This window comes from Podarcis pityusensis, assembly GCF_964106645.2.
Source record: "Podarcis pityusensis genome assembly, chromosome: 14".
In the NCBI taxonomy this organism is placed as follows: Eukaryota; Metazoa; Chordata; class Lepidosauria; order Squamata; family Lacertidae; genus Podarcis; species Podarcis pityusensis.
The window spans coordinates 28,498,305-28,519,270 of record NC_138039.1 but is presented as its reverse complement, the minus strand read 5'-3'; the positions used below and the strand labels follow the sequence as shown (position 1 = coordinate 28,519,270).

The 20,966-nt window shown below is 45.4% G+C and overlaps 2 protein-coding genes across 2 annotated transcripts in view; both read left to right on the top strand.

Moving 5' to 3' along the window:
• Window positions 1-749: 749 nt before the first annotated feature.
• On the top strand, window positions 750-4,835 carry LOC308463641 (tigger transposable element-derived protein 1-like). The gene is made up of 2 exons (XM_080982239.1): window positions 750-1,982; window positions 4,731-4,835. The coding sequence occupies exon 1, from the start codon at window positions 996-998 to the stop codon at window positions 1,947-1,949; it is 954 nt and encodes a 317-aa protein (XP_080838365.1). The 5' UTR covers window positions 750-995; the 3' UTR covers window positions 1,950-1,982; window positions 4,731-4,835.
• A 2,503-nt stretch (window positions 4,836-7,338) lies between these two features.
• The window catches only part of MAP2K1 (mitogen-activated protein kinase kinase 1), a 38,977-nt gene continuing 25,349 nt past the window's right edge, over window positions 7,339-20,966 (top strand). Inside the window, exon 1 of the mRNA XM_080982202.1 lies at window positions 7,339-7,723. Coding sequence (XP_080838328.1) covers window positions 7,644-7,723 — 80 coding nt within the window. The 5' untranslated portion in view covers window positions 7,339-7,643. The remainder of the gene's footprint in view (window positions 7,724-20,966) is intronic.

Here is a 20,966-nt window from a genome sequence, read left to right as displayed (position 1 = left end):
TCAAAAAACATTTAAAGCTCTGCTACCCCCAGCAGAAGCCTCCCCAACTTTAATTTCCTAAGAAACAACTTTGATTTTCTAACCCCCCCCCCCCCATAAAAATCCCGGCTCGATCGTGCTCGCCCCTGGCTGAGAACGCAACTCTCTTCTCTCTTCAACTGCTCCAGTTTCCATTGTGGAAGATAGTAGAGCATATCGGCACTGACATTTTGCATAGGTTAGGCTATTTTTTATTTTATTTTATTTTAAAAAAACACGCTGCAGGAGCTAATTAGCAATGCAATTCTGTGCATGCCTCTGCTCAGAAATAAGCCCCATTAAACTCGACGAGGCTTCCTTCTGAGTAGACACGTACAGGATTGCACTCTAAATCAAATGTTTCAAAAGAAGCAAGAGTTAGCAAACAAGGACTTCTCAATTTCCTGGTGCCCTTCTGTTCTGAGGGGCGAGGGAGCAGTCTGCGCCCAACTTCCAATTACCTTGAATTTCCATGTTTATTTCTCCGCCTAGGTTTTACTTTTTCCATCCGGAAGCGGCACTTTAAAATATCTTTTTTTTATCTGAACCCGAAAATCGCCTATAACACAAGCGAAGCGATGGGCTGCCTCTTGGGGTCCTAGCTCTGTGTTCTCGCTTCCCTCCTTTTCCACGCCGCTACTTTCCCCCTATTGCGACACAGGACTGTAAACGTCACGGCTCGCTTTGTTGCGCTTCGCTTTGTTGCGCTTCGCAGATATTGCGTTTTTGACAATGTGAAGAACTGCAGGAGCTGCTGCTGCTGGGTTGCAGACGAGGCTGCAGGAGCCTGGACGTGGGTGTAGCTCCTGGCAGCCCTGGTGGAGCTGGCTAGGGCTGGAGCCGGGTTTCCCCCCTCTTGCCCCTGCAGCCAAGAGGGCCAGGGGATGGACTAAGCCCCTAGACCCTCTTCCGCCCTTTCCTTGGGAGTTTGAGTTCCCTGAGACACCATAATATTGAAATCACTTAATAGCCCTACGATGGCCTCCAAGCATTCAAGTGAAAGGAAGAGTCGCACGTCCCTCACTTTGCACCAAAAGCTAGAAATGATTAAGCTGAGCGAGGAAGGCATGTCGAAAGCCGAGATCGGCCGAAGACTAGGCCTCTTGCGCCAAACGGTCAGCCAAGTTGTGAATGCAAAGGAGAAGTTCCTGAAGGAAATTCAAAGTGCTACCCCGGTGAACACGCGAGTGATAAGGAAGCGGAACAGCCTTATTGCTGATATGGAGAAAGTCTTAGTGGTCTGGATAGAAGATCAAACCCGCCGCAACGTTTGCTTAAGCCAAAGCCTAATCCAGAGCAAAGCCCTCGCTCTCTTCAATTCCATGAAGGCCGAGAGAGGCGAGGAAGCTGCGGAAGACAAGTTTGAAGCTAGCAGAGGTTGGTTCATGAGGTTTAAGGAAAGAAGCCGCCTCCATAACACAAAAGGGCAAGATGAAACACCAAGTGCTGATGTAGAGGTTGCAGCAAGCTATCCAGACGTTCTAGCTAAGATTATGGATGGAGGTGGTGACGCCAAACAACAGGAGTTGCTCCTTACGGGTGAGCAAAGAAAGGGGTTCCTTGAGATGAAATCTCCCCCTGGCAAAGATGCTGCGAACATTGCTGAAATGACAACAAAGGATTTAGAATATTACATAAACTTAGTTGATAAAGCAGCAGCAGGCTTTGAGAGGATTGACCCCAGTTTTGAAAGAAGTTCCACCGTGCGTAAGATGCTATCAAACAGCATTGGATGCTACAGAGAAATCTTTTGTGAAAGGAAGAGACAATCAATGCGGCAAACTTCACTGTTGTCTTATTTTAAGAAATTGCCACAGCCACCCCAGGCTTCAGTGATCACCAAGGTGATCCGTCAGCAACCATCAACATTGAGGCATGACCCTCCATCACCAAAAAGATTACGACTCACTGAAGGCTCAGATGATGGTTAGCATTTTTTAGCAATAAAGTATTTTTTAATTAAGGTATGTACATTGATGTTTGTTTGATTTAAAAAAACAACAACAACACTACAGTGGTACCTCAGGTTACATACGCTTCAGGTTACATACGCTTCAGGTTACAGACTCCGCTAACCCAGAAATAGTGCTTCAGGTTAAGAACGTTGCTTCAGGATGAGAACAGAAATCGTACTCCGGCGGCGCGGCGGGAACAGGAGGCCCCATTAGCTAAAGTGGTGCTTCAGGTTAAGAACAGATTCAGGTTAAGTATGGACTTCCAGAACGAATTAAGTACTTAACCCGAGGTACCACTGTATTGCACACTTAGTAGACTACAGTATAGTGTTAACGTAAGTTTTATATGCACTCTGAAACAAAAAAAAAGTGTGACTTAATTTCCTGCAATTATTTGCTTAATTGCAGTGGTCTGGAAACAAACCCACAATATCTCCTGTACTGAGTAACGGTACTTGTTTTGCTCCACCCTACCCATTTGTCTGCACACACATACTTGGTTGCCTCATTTGGATTCTTTAATACCTGTTACTTTGGCCCCTTTCTGTTGTTGCTAGGCAGTTGCTTGGAGCACGCTTTTACCCCAGTGGCCAACTAGTGGTAAACTGTGCCTGAGAGGAAACTAATAGTCAAAAAATAAGAATAATTGTAACCTGAACACAGTTGCACCAACCCTTTCTCCTCTAACCCCCCCCCCCCAGTATAAATTGTGCCATCTGATGTCCAGATATTTATATGCATTATATTATTTGAAGTATTGTTATTTTCTTTTAGATAATCTTTTACAGGATGACATTGTTCATAAATATAATAAAAATTTCCATTCTTAATATATGAAAAAGGATAGCTACATTGAAACAATACAAGTTGATTGAAGTATACACATACACATATATGTAAGTCGCTTACCTTTGTGTGCTAAGTGACACGCAAATTTAATGAATAATCATTATATCTTGTGATGAACACTAGAAAATTGAACAATATGAAAGCCAGTATGGTGTAGTGGTTAGCTAGGAGACCAGGGTTCAAATTTCCACACAGCCATGAAGCTCACTGGCTGAATTGGACCAGCCATTTTTTCAGTTTAACCTACCTCATAGGGTTGTTGTGAGGATAAAACAGGAGTGGATGGAGACCCAGGTATGATGAACGTAACAAGTAATTAAATAAATGGCATAGGTAGGAGTTCAGATTTCAGTGTGAGGGCTTTGCCCTGGATTACAGTAAGTATTTTGATACAGTGGTACCTTGGTTCCCAAATGTAATCCATTCTGGAAGTCCGTTCACCTACTGAAACGTTCAAAAAACAAGGCGTGGCTTCCGATTGGCGCAGGTGCCCCAGAAGCAATAGCCGACAGTCGCATCAGACATTTGACTTCTGAAAAATGTTTGAAAACTAGAACACTTACTTTCGGGTTTTCGTTTGGGAGCCTATTTGTTCGTCAACTAACTAAGGTTCCACTGTACTTCCCATTGCATGGTTGTGTTGTGCAGTCTTGAATTTGTGTCCCAGAATCCCCAGAACACAACAAGGGCCCCATTAGACCAGGGCAAAGGCCTATTTAGTCAAAAGCGGCACATGAGCACAACAGTCGGGCTGGACGATGTATCGATACATCGTCCAAAATCGGTTTGAAATCCACATCATGGTCACGGTTTTCTAATATTCGACGTGGTGCTATATTGAGAATCGTGATGTGTGTGTGTGTGCTATGTAAAAAATTGTGATGTGGGAAAACCCATGAAGCTGGTCATCGCTTCTGTGAAGATTCCTGCCATCCCCGTTGTTCTGTACTATAGAGCAACAGTTATAACAACATGGAAAATATAAGTAAAAATGTTTTCTTTTAAGATCCCAAAGTAGTAGCAGTTGCCAGGGCATTACCCTGTTCACTCTACATCGTTCCATCCTTATTTCAGACATCATGAATTATCAATATATTGTGATATATCACGATGTTGAAAACCAGACATTGCTCAGCCCTATGCGACAGCCCTCTCCTCATCTGTGTTTCCCAGCATCTGGCATTCAGACAAGAGAAGTACAATAGCCATTGTTAGCCTTATTGCCTTTCAAGAATGTTGCAGAAGATCCCAGAGCACATATATAACAGCGGAGGTAGTGTTCTGTAGTGGTTAGAGTGCTGGGCTAGGACCTGGGAGGCCAGGGTTCGAATCCCCACTCAGCCACGAAGCTCACAGGGTGTTTTTGGACCAGCCACTGCATCTCAGCCCAACCTACCTCCAATACCCTTTTAAAATGTGTTGGGTTGAGGAGGGGGGTTTAGCAGGTTGTTTTTATTCTTATTATGTATTTTGTGTTTTTATATTGTGATTTTATGTTGTAAAACTGAGACCTGCAGGTATAGGGCAGTATACAAATAATAATAATAATAATAATAATAGAAAGAAGTAAGAGATATAAATGTAATAATGGCTCATGGCTATTGATAACCTTATTCCCCATGAATTTGTCTAATCTTCTTAATACCATCCAAGCAAATTCTGTAGTTTACCTAAGTGCTGAGTGCAGGAGTCTCCTCAGAAGCAAATCTTATTTTATTTGTTGTGGTTTACTTACGTGTAAGTGGAGTTAGGATTGCGGCTGTCAGACTGTACGCTTTGGGCTCAAGCTGTGCAAGTCCAGGGACTGCCATTTCTGACCCACAAGTCCTCACTTTTGCTCTGTCGCACCTCTTTTACTTGGAGTAAATACAACACACAGTTTCTACTCCCCCCCCCTTTTATTGGCAGGGAGCTTGTGTCTTTTAAAAAGTCCATGGCAGGCAGAAATTATCTACGACAAGATTCAGAATCAGCACGACTCAAGAGGAGCAATCATTCCAAGAATCTGTTCACCCAATTTGGCCTCCAGAGTGCAAAGTGAATTATACCATGAGAGACAAGTGCCTATATTCCTTATTACACTGGCTTTATACACATTACCAGGTTAAAACTCAGCTAGCTAGGTTGCTCTTTTTCCTCAATTTGGATTGAAGCTGGTTTGAGGGGGAAATGCAGCAAAATGCAGTATACTGGTATATATTTAAAAAAAAAAACAACAAACCCCAAGAGAACAGGATGCAATATAGACACGGATTGTAGCTTATATAATGTGTGCACCACTTTCCAGACCAGCAGTGGGAGCACACTGGATGCAGAGTAAACAGAAATACGCACGCAGTCTGAATTTGTTCCTTTGAGGTTCTCCCAGCTACTTTCATTACTTCTCTTCCTTCTTAATTGTTCTGGCATTACATTTGGCTCTGGATAGGACGCTACTGCAAAAGTTCCACGGCAATCACAATTTGCTTCTAGCATTTGTGCAATGTTTTTAATTTAATTAGGTTGATGCTTTTATGGGACCTTTATTTATTGTCAAGATTAATCTAGAAAATAGAAAAGCAATGCTCATCCTAAATCTTATATCAAATTTCTGCAGTTCATTATGCTTTTTGTAGTTAAAAAGTAGGTACAGTGGTACCTCGGGTTAAGTACTTAATTCGTTCCGGAGGTCTGTTCTTAACCTGAAACTGTTCTTAAACTGAAGCACCACTTTAGCTAATGGGGTCTCCAGCTGCCGCTGCGCTGCCAGAGCACGATTTCTTTTCTCATCCTGAAGCAAAGTTCTTAACCCGAGGTACTATTTCTAGGTTAGCGGAGTCTGTAACCTGAAGTGTATGTAACCTGAAACATATGTAACCCGAGGTACCACTGTATACCAAATATTAAACAAAAAGTTTCACGTTAGAAAACATTGGAAAAAGAAGTACTGGAAAAAGAAGTATATGTAAGAGCACCCACTCTTACATATCTACACACACTCTGTCCTATACTTTCAGGTGCACACACACTGCTGTATCCTATAGGGTCAAGGCAGCTTACAGCAATATACTGGTTAAGAGTGTTGGACTAGGACTTGGGAGACCAGGGTTCAATCTCCATTTGGTTATGAAGTTCACTGGCTGGCCTTGGGCCGGTGACTGTCTCTCATCCTAATCTACTTTACAGGATTTTTGTGAGGATAACACAAGGAGGGAGAAAAGTTGTTTTCCTTCATTTGCAAGGAATCGTACAAAACAAAGTGGCACTAATAAAGAAAAGTTCCAGGGTGGCAACAGAAAGCAAACTAAAAATGCTTTTGCAGTTCATAAAAACTATCCAGCAATATCAAGTTATAGGAAAACTGGTGCTATTAACAGTAATCCTTCAAGTTGATTAATTGGTTCGGCAACTTCCATGAACATGACATGTGATGCTAATGAGATTCAGGTGAGGGTCAGATGCCATGTCAATCCCAGCAGGTATATAAGAGGACGACCTGGCCTGCGGCCTGCCCAGGGTATTTAACAATAATATTTTATGTCCTTTAGAGGAGAAATTGTGAATTGTAGAATTTTAAACACCTGTCATCATCCTTGGCTTCACTCAATTTTGTTCATAACACTCTTCCATTTTCTTCTAGTTGTGAGGGTGGGGGATGGGGAGGAGCCTCACAAGTGGCCTCTCTTCATCTAAATCTGGCCCTGAGTCCATGTAATGTTCTGGAGCTGTGAGTGGTGCCAAGTCAATTTGTGCCACCGAAGACGACACAACAGCAAAGAAGCACAGCTGATGCGCCTTCCTTTAAGTCTCCTATAATAAAGGAAATTATAGGAACCCAAGAATCTGCCTGAGAAACGAGCCAGATCAGTGGTCCATACAGCGCAGTACTGTCTAGACTGGCTGGCAGATAACTCTAGGGCCGCCTTTCTCAACCTGCGGGTCCCCAGATCTTGTCGAACTACAACTCCCATCACCGCTAGCTAGCAAGGCCAGAGCTCAGGAATGATGGGAGTTGTAGTCCAACAACATCGGGGGTGGACCCACAGGTTGAGAACCGCTGCTCTAGGGTTTCAGGCACTAGGGTTTTCCAAACCCTTCCTGGGCACGCCGGGAATTGAACCTGAGACTTTGTGCCGCTGTTCTTGTCCCAGAAACAAGTTGCTTGTAACTCAGTATACATTCATTCATTCATTTTTCATTAACTCAGTATTGTCAACGCTGATTCCTGGTAACGATAGGAAGCACCCCAGGAGATGGGGATGGGGAGGGAATTGAACCTGTGCCCCGTTTTGAATGCGAGATCTGCCGCTCAGCTGCACCGGCTCTTCCCGGGCTGCTCTGGCCCCGGAGCGCGCCTTTCGCGGCCCCTCCCTGCCGCAATTTCCCACGCATTCCGGGCAAAGTAAGGGCAGGGAAGCTTGGCGGAGGCTTCATCCCTCCACAACGTCCATGCGCGCGGTTCTGAGCACATGCGCCCTGCGCTAAGCCGGAGCCCTTCGCTTGTTGGGGGGAGGACCCTCCGCCCTTTCGCGCCGCTGAGGCGCTTCTCTCCCCGCCTTGTTCTTTAAAGCGCGCAGGAGGCGAGAGCTCGCCTCGGCACAGGAGCAGCAGCAGCCGCCGCAGTAAACGCCGCCCAGAAGGTGGCGGAGCGCCCAGGCGGAGCCCGGAAGGCGCAAAGCGAGCCGGCGCCTGCTTCGCCCCGGGCTCCTCCGCTCGGCTTCCGAGCTTCGAGGAGGGAGCGCGCCCAGCGCCGCAGGGCGAGAGGGCAGAGCGCGGGGCTCGGCGGGCGGAGGCAGCGCGGCGCTTTGGCGGGCAGCCTCCTCGGAGCGCGCCAGAGAGACCATGCCGAAGAAGAAGCCCATGCCCATCCAGCTCCACCCCGCGCCCGACGGCTCCGCCATCAACGGGACCAGCGCGGCCGAGTGAGTCAGGCGGTAGGGACGGAGGGGGAGGCAAGCGGAGCGGAGCCGGGCTGGGGTCCCTCGCCGGGCCGCCCTGGCGCTTTCCTGCTCTCGGAGCGCAGGACTTCTTTCCCCGGACTTCGGGGGAAGATGGGGGCGCGGGGGGGGGGGACTTGGAGGGGTGGGAAAAGACGCCCGGCGGAAATCCAGGAGCCCCTCGTTCCCCTTTGTTGTTGTTGTTTAGTCGTTTAGTCGTGTCCGACTTTTCGTGATCCCATGGACCAGAGCACGCCAGGCACTCCTGTCTTCCACTGCCTCCCGCAGTTTGGTCAAACTCATGCTGGTCGCTTCGAGAACACTGTCCAACCATCTCGTCCTCTGCCGTCCCCGTCTTCTTGTGCCCTCCATCTTTCCCAACATCAGGGTCTTTTCCAGGGAGTCTTCTCTTCTCATGAGGTGGCCAAAGTACTAGAGCCTCAGCTTCAGGATCCGCCCTTCCAGTGAGCACTCAGGGCTTATTTCCTTCAGAATGGATAGGTTTGATGTTCTTGCAGTCCATGGGACTCTCAAGAGTCTCCTCCAGCACCATAATTCAAAAGCATCAATTCTTCGCATTCTTAGTTGCTTTTAAAGTGGTTGTTCGAAACTGTAGCTGAAGAGCACAGGAATATTCTTGTGGGTTCAGGCTCGTGTGTAGGGGTCTTTTCAAAGAAAGGGAGGAAATGAGTGAATGGACTACTGAGACTCGGAATCTCCGCTTATTAAACCACTTCTCCCCGCCAAAGATAAAATTATGGCTGGAGGTTAAGTTGTAAACTGCCCTAGTGCAAGGACTCGCTAGCTACAGGTTTCTCTGCTGAAGACCGTTGTAGAGGACTTCCCCGAATGTTTTGTAGCTGCTGCATCGCTAAAAGCAGCGCCTGTGAAAAAGAGACACTTAAAAAAAATTATTTGTGAGTTGGCAGAGCCTTTCCGCACGCTCCGGCTCCAGTCTGCAGTGACAGTTTTGTGGCTGCCAAAACTGCATTAATTGTTTGCAGGAAATGCTACTTAAACGCGCAAGTAAGACACCTGCAATAACATGTTTGCATAACCCCACGGAATCGCCATACTGTGCTGTTGCTATGCTGACTACAGGCTATTCCAGCAAAGTGGATGTTCTCTGACATCTCCAGATAACAGAACTGAAGATGTTCTTCTGTTTGCACATCACAATCCGGGCGCTGGGGATGAAGGGTGGAGTGCGGGATGAAACAGCAAGCAGCTCATTGCCTTAGGCTCTCATTTGAAATGGTACCAAGATGTTTGCATTAATCAAAATGATTGCCTTTGATCGTCAGGATTACCTGTGAATTGACAACTCTTAAGTGCCTGGAAAGTTCTATATTGAAGCCTTCTGCCTAGTGAAGGGTGGGGGGATGAATAGTACAAGCAGGTCCCTAATTTCCTCTCCATTGCAATGCTGAGATGTACACAATGGAATTCATGGAATCCGATATTGTATTTCCAAAGTCAGATACAAACTGACACTTTCAGGACTGACAGGAAATTTTGGGGGGAGTGCTAATTGGAATTTATCAGCTGACTTTTGTACTTTCGGAATGCTCTCTCATAGTCCCAGGGTCAAAAAGCTTATGAACCTACATTTAGAAATGCAAGGTTAAAAGTAAAAACGCAATTTTGAAAGTATGTACTTTTATACAGTTTTCCTTTAGTTTTTCTTAATCGCAGATTGATGTAGAAACCGTACACAACAGAACCATGCAAAAGTGACACTGCCCAGAAATGGATTGATTCTTCTTTTCCTAAAGTGAGAGTTCTGCTGTTGGTTTGTCAGGGTCCTGTAATCCTTTTCCATTTTTCATACGTGTACATGAATTGTTGTTGGGCATAACCACCCACATAATGTTTTTACGTTCACGAGTCCATTTTTTAATGATTCCTGTATATGTAGAAAAATGTTTGCCATTTGATATCCACACGAATCTTTGAAATGAGAGCCTCCCCTCAGAAAGGCAGGGTAGATTTTCTTTCTTTCTTATTTATTTATTTATTTATTTATTTGTAAAGGTCCATCTCTATCACCATATCATAAACTATCCAGGCATTTTTCAATGTGAAAGCATACAATATCATTTTAAAATAAGAGAGAGAGAGAGAGATTCATCAAGGTGACTGGCTATTCAAAATAAAAATTAAACTGCTGCAAATAACAATATTTACTTTAAAAATCCACATGGATGGATGGACAGACCTTTTCTGGTGTGCCATTTCTCTCTTCAGAATACTTCCACAAGCAATCGCAGTGGCAAAAATTGTGCTAAGGTCAATGGAACAATGAATCAGTCTTCTGGAAATGGTCAAATGCTATTGAGAATTGAACATAGGTTCAACGCGTGTGCAAACTCAGGCTGCTAAATATGCTTAGCAGACCTGAGGTAAAAAGGCTAGGACCTCTTATCAGTTAGTTGCTAGGGTAGGATGAGGAAGTAGAAGGCAAAAGTAGGTTTCACAATGAAGGAAGGAAGTGCTGAGCTTCTGTAAGAAGCTGGTGCTAATTTAACATTCTTAAATGGTCTGTAGTCATGGGAGGTGTTTGGGATGGCCAAGTTTGCAAATGTCAGCAAATTGTTCAGGATGGTGAAAACCCAAGCGGAATCTGGAAAGCTCCAGGATGATCTGCCTATATTGTATGAGTGGGTAACAAAATGGCAAATGAGGTTAAGTGTAAGTTAATTGCAAAGTGATGCGCGTTCAGATACACTGATGGGCTCTGGTGGTGCCTGACCTTGAAAGAGATATTGGGGACACGGTGGATAGCTCAGTGTGAGTGTCAATTTGGTACCCGGCTGAAATGAGTGAGACAAATTCTGTGCTGGGAAGTATTAGGAAGCAGGATGAAAACACACCCGGTGTCATTCTGCCTTGATGTAAATCTATGGCGCAGCTGTGTTCGGAATTCTGTGTTCAGTTCTGGTTGCCTGCTCTCAAAAGGGGTACCTTAGTTCTAGAAAAAGGTGGAAAAGAGGGCAACCAACACCATCAAGAGGTTGGAGCACTTTTCCAATGCAGAAGGGCTAAATAATGTTGGACATATTAATTTGGGGGGAAACTAAACAGAAGTAATAAGAGAGGTTTATAAAATGATGTATTGCGTAGGATAGACTAGGTAGATACATGGAGTGGATAGAGAAACACTTTTCTCAATTTCTCAGAACTTTAGAACTTGTAGCCACCCAGTCCAAATGATATATGGCATATTTGGCAGGCACGTCCAACTCTCTAGAGAATGCAATCTACTCCCAGTGTAGTAAAACTGGCAGTGATCTACCCATTGTCATTGCCAATAGTTCTTGAGCTTTTTTGGGGGGGGGGGACCAGAGTTGTTGAGTTTTTTTTAGGAGGGGAATACCACACTTGTTGACCAAGGAAATAAGCTGTCTCAGCAGCGATGCTAATTAGGGTCGGGGTGGTGGTGGTGGTGGAGATCGCTCAGGAGCAACCGGGTGAACACTTTCAAATATCCTGCGATCTACCTGTTGATCGCGGCCAACCGATTGGACATTGCTGATATATAGTATCTTTTTAAAAAATTCTTCATATAATGTGTTATGTCTACCTGGAAAATGCTGGTGCAGAATGTATAACAGAGACCTGGTTTGTTTAAGGGGTTCAGGCTGAGCCTGTCAGATTGGGGTGCCACATGAGCCTTTGTTTGAGTGTTGAAGAGGTGGGGTTTCTGTAGCCCATCTCCTTTGTTGGATACCCACTTCAGGAATTGTTTGGTTCTGAGTGTCTGTAACTGTTGTCGTCGTTACATATTTATTTGTACCCCACCTTTCCCCCTGATGGGGGGATAAAAGGTAGAGTCACTAAAAACATAGGAAAACAATCATTAAAAAGTAATTAATAATAGAATTAAAACTATATACTGTACATATATAAAATTGTGATTAGAACTTACAAACGGTTACAATAAAAATAGCACGTCAGAAGCCGTTTCATTAAAAGCAGTCAATTCCAAAAGTCTGTGGGAACAAGGAGGTTTTCACTTGCTGGTGGAAGGAGAACAAGGAGGGAGCCAGTCTAGCTTTTGCAGGACTCTCTAGTTCCAGAGTCTGGGAGCAGTCACCAAGAAAGCCCTTTTCCGCGTCCCTACCAGGCGTGGCAGTCTGTGGGTACTAGTAATGACTGTTGTCATGGACAAATCACTATTAGATCAGGTCTGGGCTGTCTGCTGCAATTAAGCTCCATAGATGTGGAGGACCAGTTTTGATGGTTTGACCTTGAAGACGACTGGTAGACCCTCAGAACTTCCCACAGATTTGGCCAGCAGTCTTACCGAGGCTGTAGCCTACCCCTGAATCAGGAGGTGACCTGGGCCATTGAGATGACTGCTTCCTAATGTTATTGGCCAAGCCATAGAGTCAATTTAGCTTTTTGGGTTTTAGCTCTGCACCATATCAATGAAACTGCAAGGTTGACTGTTGGAGAGCAGATGGTGGAAAACTCAAAGGGAATATGATCAAGCACAGATTGGAGCCCATTTTAGAGCTTATACTACTGTTGTGAAGAAAGCTCACTTCACCACACCATTGATTCTGCACAATGCCAGCAAATGCAGCTCTTCTCAGTGGTGAAAGGCCTGTGCTGCAGAGGCCCAATGGATCAACCTGTTTAACTCTCAAAGGCCCATAGGTGCCTTCTGCGGATGAGATCACTCATGTCAGCTCTGGCATAGTTTTGACAGAATCTGAGAAAGATACAGCTAGAACACTGTCTGGCCCTGTTATGAATTATTTTTAGCTTGAACAGCCTGAGGATGTTGATAAGTTGCTTAGAGGGTTGAGACATCGTGCTTGCTTGTTGGATCCCTACCTTTCCTAGCTGATAAAATTAGCCAGTGCCAGGTTAACAATCAGAGGAGGTAAATGCTATTTTGCTACTGGTGTGAAGATGTTGGAGGGCTGGCCCTGCATTTTAACTTGCCAAATTTGTGACCGCCACACCAATGCTGCCTTTTAAAAATCATTTTCACGGTATGCTGCATTCAGGAGGGAAAGAAAGTATTTTTCGTTCTTTAAACCAGCCTTTCCCAATCTGGTGTACAGCGGGCTGCTGAGGAGTTGTGGTCCAAAATGTCTGAAGGGCACCAGGTTGGGGAAGGCTGCTTAGTAGGAATATGTTGATTTTATTTGGAGAGCTTTAATTATGCAACTCAGAGTTGGTAACGCCAGAGATAAAACGAGGCCAGCTCCTAACGTCTCCTTTCTGTGTTGGTACTGCTCTATTATATAACCTTTTTGTTGTTGCTCTCAACATCATTTTGTTCTTAATGCTTTTGCTATGCACGTCTGTTCTTCTGTTCCTCCATAAATATAATTTTGTCTTAGATGGGAATTATGTGCCTTGCAAGCAGCTCTCAGAGAGGCAGCTATTACTTTAGAAGAGGCCTTGTGCTTCCGGCGAAGGGCAGGGGACTTGGGTGTAAGCAAGGTGGCCAACCTTCTGCCTTCCAGATGTAATTGGGCTGCAATTCCAAGCATCCTGGACCACCCTAACCATGGTAAGGTAAAGGTAAAGGGACCCCTGACCATTAGGTCCAGTCGTGGCCGACTCTGGGGTTGCTGCGCTCATCTCGCTTTATTGGCCGAGGGAGCCGGCGTACAGCTTCCGGGTCATGTGGCCAGCATGACTAAGCCGCTTCTGGTGAACCGGAGCAGCGCACGGAAACGCCGTTTACCTTCCCGCCAGAGCGGTACCTATTTATCTACTTGCACTTTGATGTGCTTTCGAACTGCTAGGTTGGCAAGAGCAGGGACCGAGCAACGGGAGCTCACCCCATCGCGGGGATTCGAACCGCCGACCTTCTGATCAGCAAGTCCTAGGCTCTGTGGTTTAACCCACAGCACCACCCGCGTCCCTACTAACCATGGTACATAGGACTATAAGAAGTTGTTTTCTGCCAGGTCAGATCACTGGTCAGTCTAGCTCATTGGTCTTCAGCTGGTGGGTCTGGACCCACTAGTTGGTTGCAATCAGTGTTAGAAACTCAGATATATAAGCTAATTGCCAACAGGCACCTTAAACCTGGGTTACATTTGCCAAAGCAGAATGTCTAGCGCCATTTATTTTCACAATGAAATTTATTATATTTATTTCTTTCATTTCTGTACTGCTTTATACTTTAAAGAAAAACATCTCAAAGCAGTTCACAACACATTGAAACATCAAATGAAACAATCCAGAACAAAACAAATTCAAGGTTCAAGGAAAATATTTCAGATCCTTCTCTAAATGACATTTTGCTTTCCCCATATTTTGTTACCTACTTAATTTATATAGCTGCCCCATAGCAGAAGTGCAATGGGAAGCCAATGTGGTGTAGTGGTTAGTGTGTCGTACTAGGACCTGGGAGATCAGGGTTCAAATCCCCACTCAGTCTGGAAGCTCACTGGGTGACCTTGGAGTCAGTCACAGCCCCTTAACCTACCTCACAGGGTCATTGTAGGGATTAACTGAGGAGGGGGGTGAACCATGTACTCCTTGGAAAAAAAGGTGGGCTATCAATGCAATAAATAAGCTGCTCTGTTTACCTGCTTAAGAAGGTGGGAGTGGCCAGCCAGATGGAGATGTCAGTCGCAAACCTGGCATCCAGAGATCTCCACATGGTTGCAACTGGACCCATGTTAGTCACCCGTCACCTGGCTAATTTAAAACATTGGTTGCAACTTGTTCCCAGCCGGATCACAACAAGAGCACACTACCTCCCTGTGAGTACATGGTAGAAGATTAAGATATGGGTTAAAAGTGGGTCCTGGATATGAAAAGGTTGGTGATACGGTACCTGATCTAGCTCAGTAACATACACACTGACTGGCAGCATCTCTCCAGGGTTTCAGGCAGGAGACACTCCCAGCTTTATCTGGAAATGGTGAGGATTGAACCTGGGACCTTCTGCTTGCAAAGCAGACACTCTGTCACTGAGCTGTGGGTTAGCTCCTGCCCCTGGGAAGGTGGTTTGTGCTGATGGGAATCGCAGTTGAGTTACATCTAGTGAACACAGCTTTCGCTACTTCGGCATAAAGCATTGTTCCAATGATCTATTAATGCAGCTCCCCCTCTGGAATGCCTCTCTGAGGCTGTCAATTTCACTTTCTTCAAATCTACCCTGAAAACCCACGTTTGTGTGCAAAGCCTTGGGCATCACCCCTCATACTGTAACAAAGCCTGTATAACTGCAATAGCCACACATTCTCACTCTGTTTATGCCCTGCCTCCATTTCCTCCCTGTTTTGTCCGTTGTGTCTGTTTCTAGACTGTAATCCCCTTGGGGCACTGACCTGTCCTTTTGTGCACGGATAACGATATATATAGGCAATTATGTATGCATGTGTATCTTTCATTTATATTGTGTCTTTCCTCCAGAAAAGTACAAATCATTTTATCACAGTTATTTATGCCAGCATACAAATCCTCCTAAGTAGCATCAACGCAGTTGTTGTTTTTTTAAAAGAAGAAGAAGCAGCTATAAGGTTCCCTTAGCTTTTTATCCTCACAACACCCCTGTGAGGCTGGACATGCTGAGAGATTGTGACCCACCCATAGCTGCTATAGCTGCTTAGTGGGCTTTGTGGCTGTGTGAACATGGGTCTTCTTAATCCCTAGTGAGGGGAGGGGAGAGAGAGAGAGAGAGATACCTGCCCTGAGGTTAACACACCGTGCATCTGATAGAATGTACTTTAGTTCATAGAAAGCTTATGCTTATAATACTTTGGTTAATTCTTCAGGTGCCAAATGAGTCCATTTAGTAAAATGACAGTCTCTCTCTTTTTACATCTCCTGTCTCTAAAATGGCCTCACTTACGTTTTTGTCTTCTAAGTGCTTATTGCTTTGGGGGGGGGGGAATCCATCTAGTTTGTTTAAAACAGTCTCCTTTTCCCTTCCCTACTGATAATATGTTAACCAGTCCACCCTGGTTGTGAAAGGGTGTACTTTGCGAGCAGGGCATTATGAATTTAGCATAATTCCAAGCTAATGGTGGAACTGTTTGTTATTAAATGCACTTTTCAAATCCACCTTAAATCCCTATTCAGTTCCAAGCACAGATTGGCAGGCCAGCTTTCCAATCTACCCCCAGGAGAAATAAAATACTCTCATCAGTGTCCATTTTAATTATAAAGAGCTAGGTAGAAATGTACAAGGGAAAGTGTGTAGGCAGCGTTTCTTAACCCTTGTATGTGTTGCCACATGAGAGTCTTTAAAAATGAAATTTATGAGCAATTAATTACTGTATGTTGGTGATGATGCAAAAAAAGAAAAGAAAAGAAAAAAGGAGGGGGAATCACCTCCAGGCATCATTCACCAAGGTAACCTCTAAGACAAGTTCTGGATTCTGGGAGCATGTTGCTTCCCTTGGGTGCAAGGGTTCCTGTGTTCAACCTGCAGGCAAGGCCATTCATGGAATAATTGAATTGTAGATTTGGAAGGGACCACAAGGGTCATCTAGTCCAACCCCCTGCAGTGCAGGAATCTTTTACCCAGGGCTCGAACCCATGACCCTGAGATTAAGTGTCTCACGCTGTACAGACTGAGAAAAGATTTGTGTTTTGATATTTGGATATAAAATGACACGAACCATTTTGATGTGTTTTCATGTTGTTAAATTGCACTGGAAGGAAATCCACTGATGGGAGATAAGTGCACATTTTTAGATACAGAGGACCAGTGTTAGAAACTGAGATATGAAAGCTAGGAGCTAAATGGCACCTTAAACCTAGGTTATGGGTGCAGCAACGGAATGTCTAGGCACACTTTTTTTATAACAAGAATGCAAAGCTGAAAATGAATGAACTGCAACTGAAATATTATGTTCATTTTTCACATGGTCTAGTTCTTCCCCTGCCCCACCCCCTTATATTATTATGAGGGTCCCTTCTCCAGCCTTCAGAGAGTAGCTGGAAATGGGGAGCAGAAAAAGATCCTCCTTTCCTTCCACTCTGCAGTTTTTATCTGAAATCTTAGGCGCAGTACTGCGCCCAGAGCTCAGAAACTGTTTGAGCTAATGAAATTCCCTGTCGCAAAATACGCCTAGAACAATGGGAGTTTTGAACATTGCAGAGGACCTTTTAGGAAGCGTCGGAGCATTCTGATATAGCACATGCTTTGCATTCGTGAGATTTCACCCCAGTATCTCCAGGTAGGACTGGGAAGGTCTGAACCCTTGAAGGGCCAGTGTAGGCAGTGCTGGGCCAGGTAGCAAAACAGTTTGACTCAGGATGAGGCAGTGCAAAGAGCAGGGGTCAGCTGACCCTCCAGGGATGTGAGGGCACATTTAGAGTTTTTAAAGAGTGTTGCAGGTGTGGGCAGCTGCAGAAAGTTGCAAGTGCAATCCTGCAGTGTGCATCTTTGTTGTCATTTTTTTTTACTCACACATAACACACACACACACAAACACACAGAGTGTGGTAGGTCCAGGCTGCTCTACCCACTTCCAGCCCAGGGAAAGTGACTGATAAGTGTGAGGGAAGTCTTTCTGCAGTGGGTAAAAGATTGCCTTCGCCCAGCATTCTCTTCCACTCCTGGCAGCAGACAGACAGATGTTTCTGGAAACTCCACAGCAGGACCCCAAAGCAGCAACCTCCCCATTGCTGGTGGTATTTTTCTGACATCTGGTATGCTTTGGTTTCTCTTGTGGCTAATTTCTCTGGCCAGAAACCACTTTCCTTTGGCAAAACCTCTTCTGCGGTGCTGGCTTCTGTTGGCCCCAGAAGATTCCGTTCCGTTTTTATTGACATGCTAAGGCAGCCTTGCCAACCTGGTGCCCCTCAGATGTTTGGGGCGGATGGGAGTTGTCATCCCAAACACCTGGGGGGCACCAGGTTGGCAAAAGGCAGCACCAAAGACTTTGGCTGAGTCTGTCAGGAAGGGAATCATTCCTTGTGCAAGTGCTTTCTGATTAATGTTATTATTGGAACTGAATGGTGAACTTTCCCCCTGCCTTCCAAGCGGGCAAATTTCCCTTCCTTCCTCCCCCCAGCCGCAAAAGGGTTGCATCCGAGGACACATTGACTCCGAGAACCGCATGCCAAAAGTCTTTGCTGGCTGTTACCCTGCAGCAAAGCAGCAGCTGTTCGAAGGGGGAAAGGGACCATTTGCCGCTCAGAAATTTTTAGCAAACATCTGCTCTCGGATGGACGGAAGGTCTCTCTCCTACTCACAGCCCTGTCTGAACAGGAAAAGAGCAAATTCCTTTGGAACGTTGTTGGCTGGCATTCCTCAGTGACTGTGACACGATTTATGGCCTCTCTGAGAGATTTCATCACTTCTTAGACATTCCATCAGGAGTGTGTGTGCGCACGCACTAATGTCAGGGGCAAGGAGGGCTCCAGGAAGATGATTAGCTTAATCTTCAATCTCTGGAGGAGATTCTCCTGCAAAACAGGTCTGGGGGGGAAATGCTTCAAATTCCTAGGAACCAAAATGAAAACGTTAAAGAGTCAGCTGTATATCGTCAGAGAAGACATTTAAATGCTTACATGCTAGTGTAGTGGATTTTCTGCAGTTAAACACTACAGTTGTGATAGAATTGTAGAGTTGGAAGGGATCCTGAGGATTGTCTAGTCCAGTCCCCGGCAATGTAGGAATATGCAGCCGGGACCGAACCTGCAACCTTGGCGTTATCAGCACCACGCTCTAACCAAAGGAGCTGTCCAGATGGTAATGTTCAAGACAGCTTTTATTTGGTCGCAACAGTGGTTGCTGGGGAATCAACAAGAGTTGAGTCCACAGGCCTATAATTTATAAAGGCTCATATAGAGGCATTCCATTCCCTTGCCTTAGCTTGATGCAGGTGTAGAAATTAAGCAATATTCTTGGAGGGAAAGCATGCCTGCATTATCAGAGCTTGGGTGCCTGATTCAGCAGAAAGAATTCAGTGTCTGCTTTCTATCAAGCTGGTCCAAGCCTGAGATTTTTCCTGCACAAACCTTCTTGACACTTACAATAAGCAGATTCTCCTAACAATATCCTTTCACACAGTCTTTTTACAGGTCTTCTTCTTCTTCTTTGGTGATTACTCGTAGCTGAGTAAGATTGTCTTCCATAAACACGGTTTTAACAATGAGTCCATAAGTGACTGTGGAGGCCAATTCTGGACCCACACGTCCTTCCACAGTAGGGACATTGGTTTCCAGGTGGGAGTTGATCACGGTGTGGATTTGCCAAGCGTGCCTTCTTCTTAGCACATTTCTCCCTTGCGTTCTGAGTTTGAGTGTCTTCAAAGTCCATGACACCTTTGGTAAAGGCTGTTTTCCAACTGGAGCGCTCGCAGGCCAGTTTTCCCCAGTTGTCGGTGTTTATACTACATTTTTTTAGATTTGCCTTGAGACAGTCTTTAAACCTATCAATGTGTTCATCAATACAGTGGTACCTCGGGTTACATACGCTTCAGGTTACAGAATCCGTTAACCCAACCCAGAAATAGTACCCAGAAATAGGTTAAGAACTTTGCATCAGGATAAGAACAAAAATTGTGCTCCGGCGGCGCGGCGGCAGCAGGAGGCCCCATTAGCTAAAGTGGTGCTTCAGGTTAAGAACAGTTTCTGGTTAAGAACAGACCTCTGGAACGAATTAAGTACTTAACCTGAGGTACCACTGTACTGCACTAGCATCAAAAATGTCAGAGCCTGACTAGGCCCTGCTTGCCTGCCTGCCTGCCCCTGCTTGCTGCCTAGGGAGCTGCATTGCTGCTGTGTGCACCCAGATGGATGGGGGGAGAGGACCCTGGAGGAGGAGGAGAAGGAGGTGGTCCCAGCAGAGCCTTGGTGCTTATGTGGGACTTGCCTAGCTGGTGGCTATTCTGTAAAGTGATTTTTTTCAGGTAGTGGTGCCAGTACAGCTCCTTGTCAAGGGTGCCAGGAATGCCAGTGAAGAGGACCAGGAAGCGAAAGATCCATCTGTGTCTGAAATCCTTGAGGGCTGCTGCCAGTCAGATAGTACCCTGGTATAAAGGAGTTTCCCAGGCTCCTCAAGGCTGAGCTGCCTTCTGTTATTTCTTGAGATGCTGCTCTTGAAAAGCAATTAAAAAAATTACTTTGCCCTCTTGTTTCAGCCACCGTGTGGAAGCGAGCATGCACTGCTTTTCAAGATGTATGGAGCTGTCTGCAGAATTTCAGTTTTCACTCTCCCGCACCAGCAATTTCCCCAGTTGCAATTGTTCATGCAAATTGTACTGTCAAACACCTCCTACCTTTTCAAAAACAGACAGGTGCGTAGGTGCTTTAGATGAGCACTTGTGCCTTTGCGCCTGTACCCCCGAATCTGTGTCAGTAGATGTGAAACGCAGCTAGACATGATACGATTCATGCAATTAACCATGACAATGGTTATATATACCGTATCTTTAAAGAGCAAACTGCAGGCATGATGTAAAATTGACCACAAGAGGCAGTGATGGCCACTTGCTTGTATGGCCACTCAAGGAGGATATCTTATGGAAGCCAGGGGAAAGGGTTTGTGGTTAGGGAGAAGTGTGGTCCAGAGAGAGTTCTAGGGACCAGGATTTGATCCCTGAGGGTCCCCACCCATGGCCTAGCATGTTGTTCTAACTGTTGAATAACAAAGGCATAAATGGGAAAGGCCTGTTTTGCTTCTTATCTGGATCGGGTGGGCAGTAATCTGCTTAGGCCCTTAGAAGGGTTTGTTTAATTGCGGAATTTGTGGAATGCAGGTTCAGCACAAGAACCACGTGGCTGTCCCCCCCCCCCCCAATAACTTACAGTTTGTTTGATTTCATAAGTGCACATATTATCTGTAAATAAATTCACATTCTGACCTGGAATTGCGAATGGTGCTGGCAGTTTTTCTTGCATGGCTCTTGTCATTTGTCCAGGATATTCTGTCTCTGGCACCACCTGATCTTTTGCTGTGGAAGCTCCCGGGTCCTAGCTCAGCTGGCTCTGAGCCAAGGAGTTCAGCTGACCAGGTGGGCGCTGCCAGCGGATGCTCTTTCAGAAGCGTGAGCTGCTTATTCTGCTCTCCTGCCCTGTCAGAAAACTTCGAGGGCAGGAAGTGAATAATCAGATTGCACTGACATGCAAATATTTACTGCCCTGCGATAAGGCAAGTGCTCTGCTCCTCCTCTTAATGAGAGCAGCTTCTAATTTTGTTTTCTGACTGTTGGCATAAAGGGGCAGAAGGCAGCTGTTTCCACCTGTGCCTCTTCTTGTTTTTAGCTGATGCATCAGTTGTTTTGCAGGGGCT

Coding starts and splice junctions, on each gene's coding strand:
- LOC308463641 (XM_080982239.1), top strand. CDS start 996: ATGGCCTCCAAGCATTCAAGTGAAAGGAAGAGTCGCACGTCCCTCACT.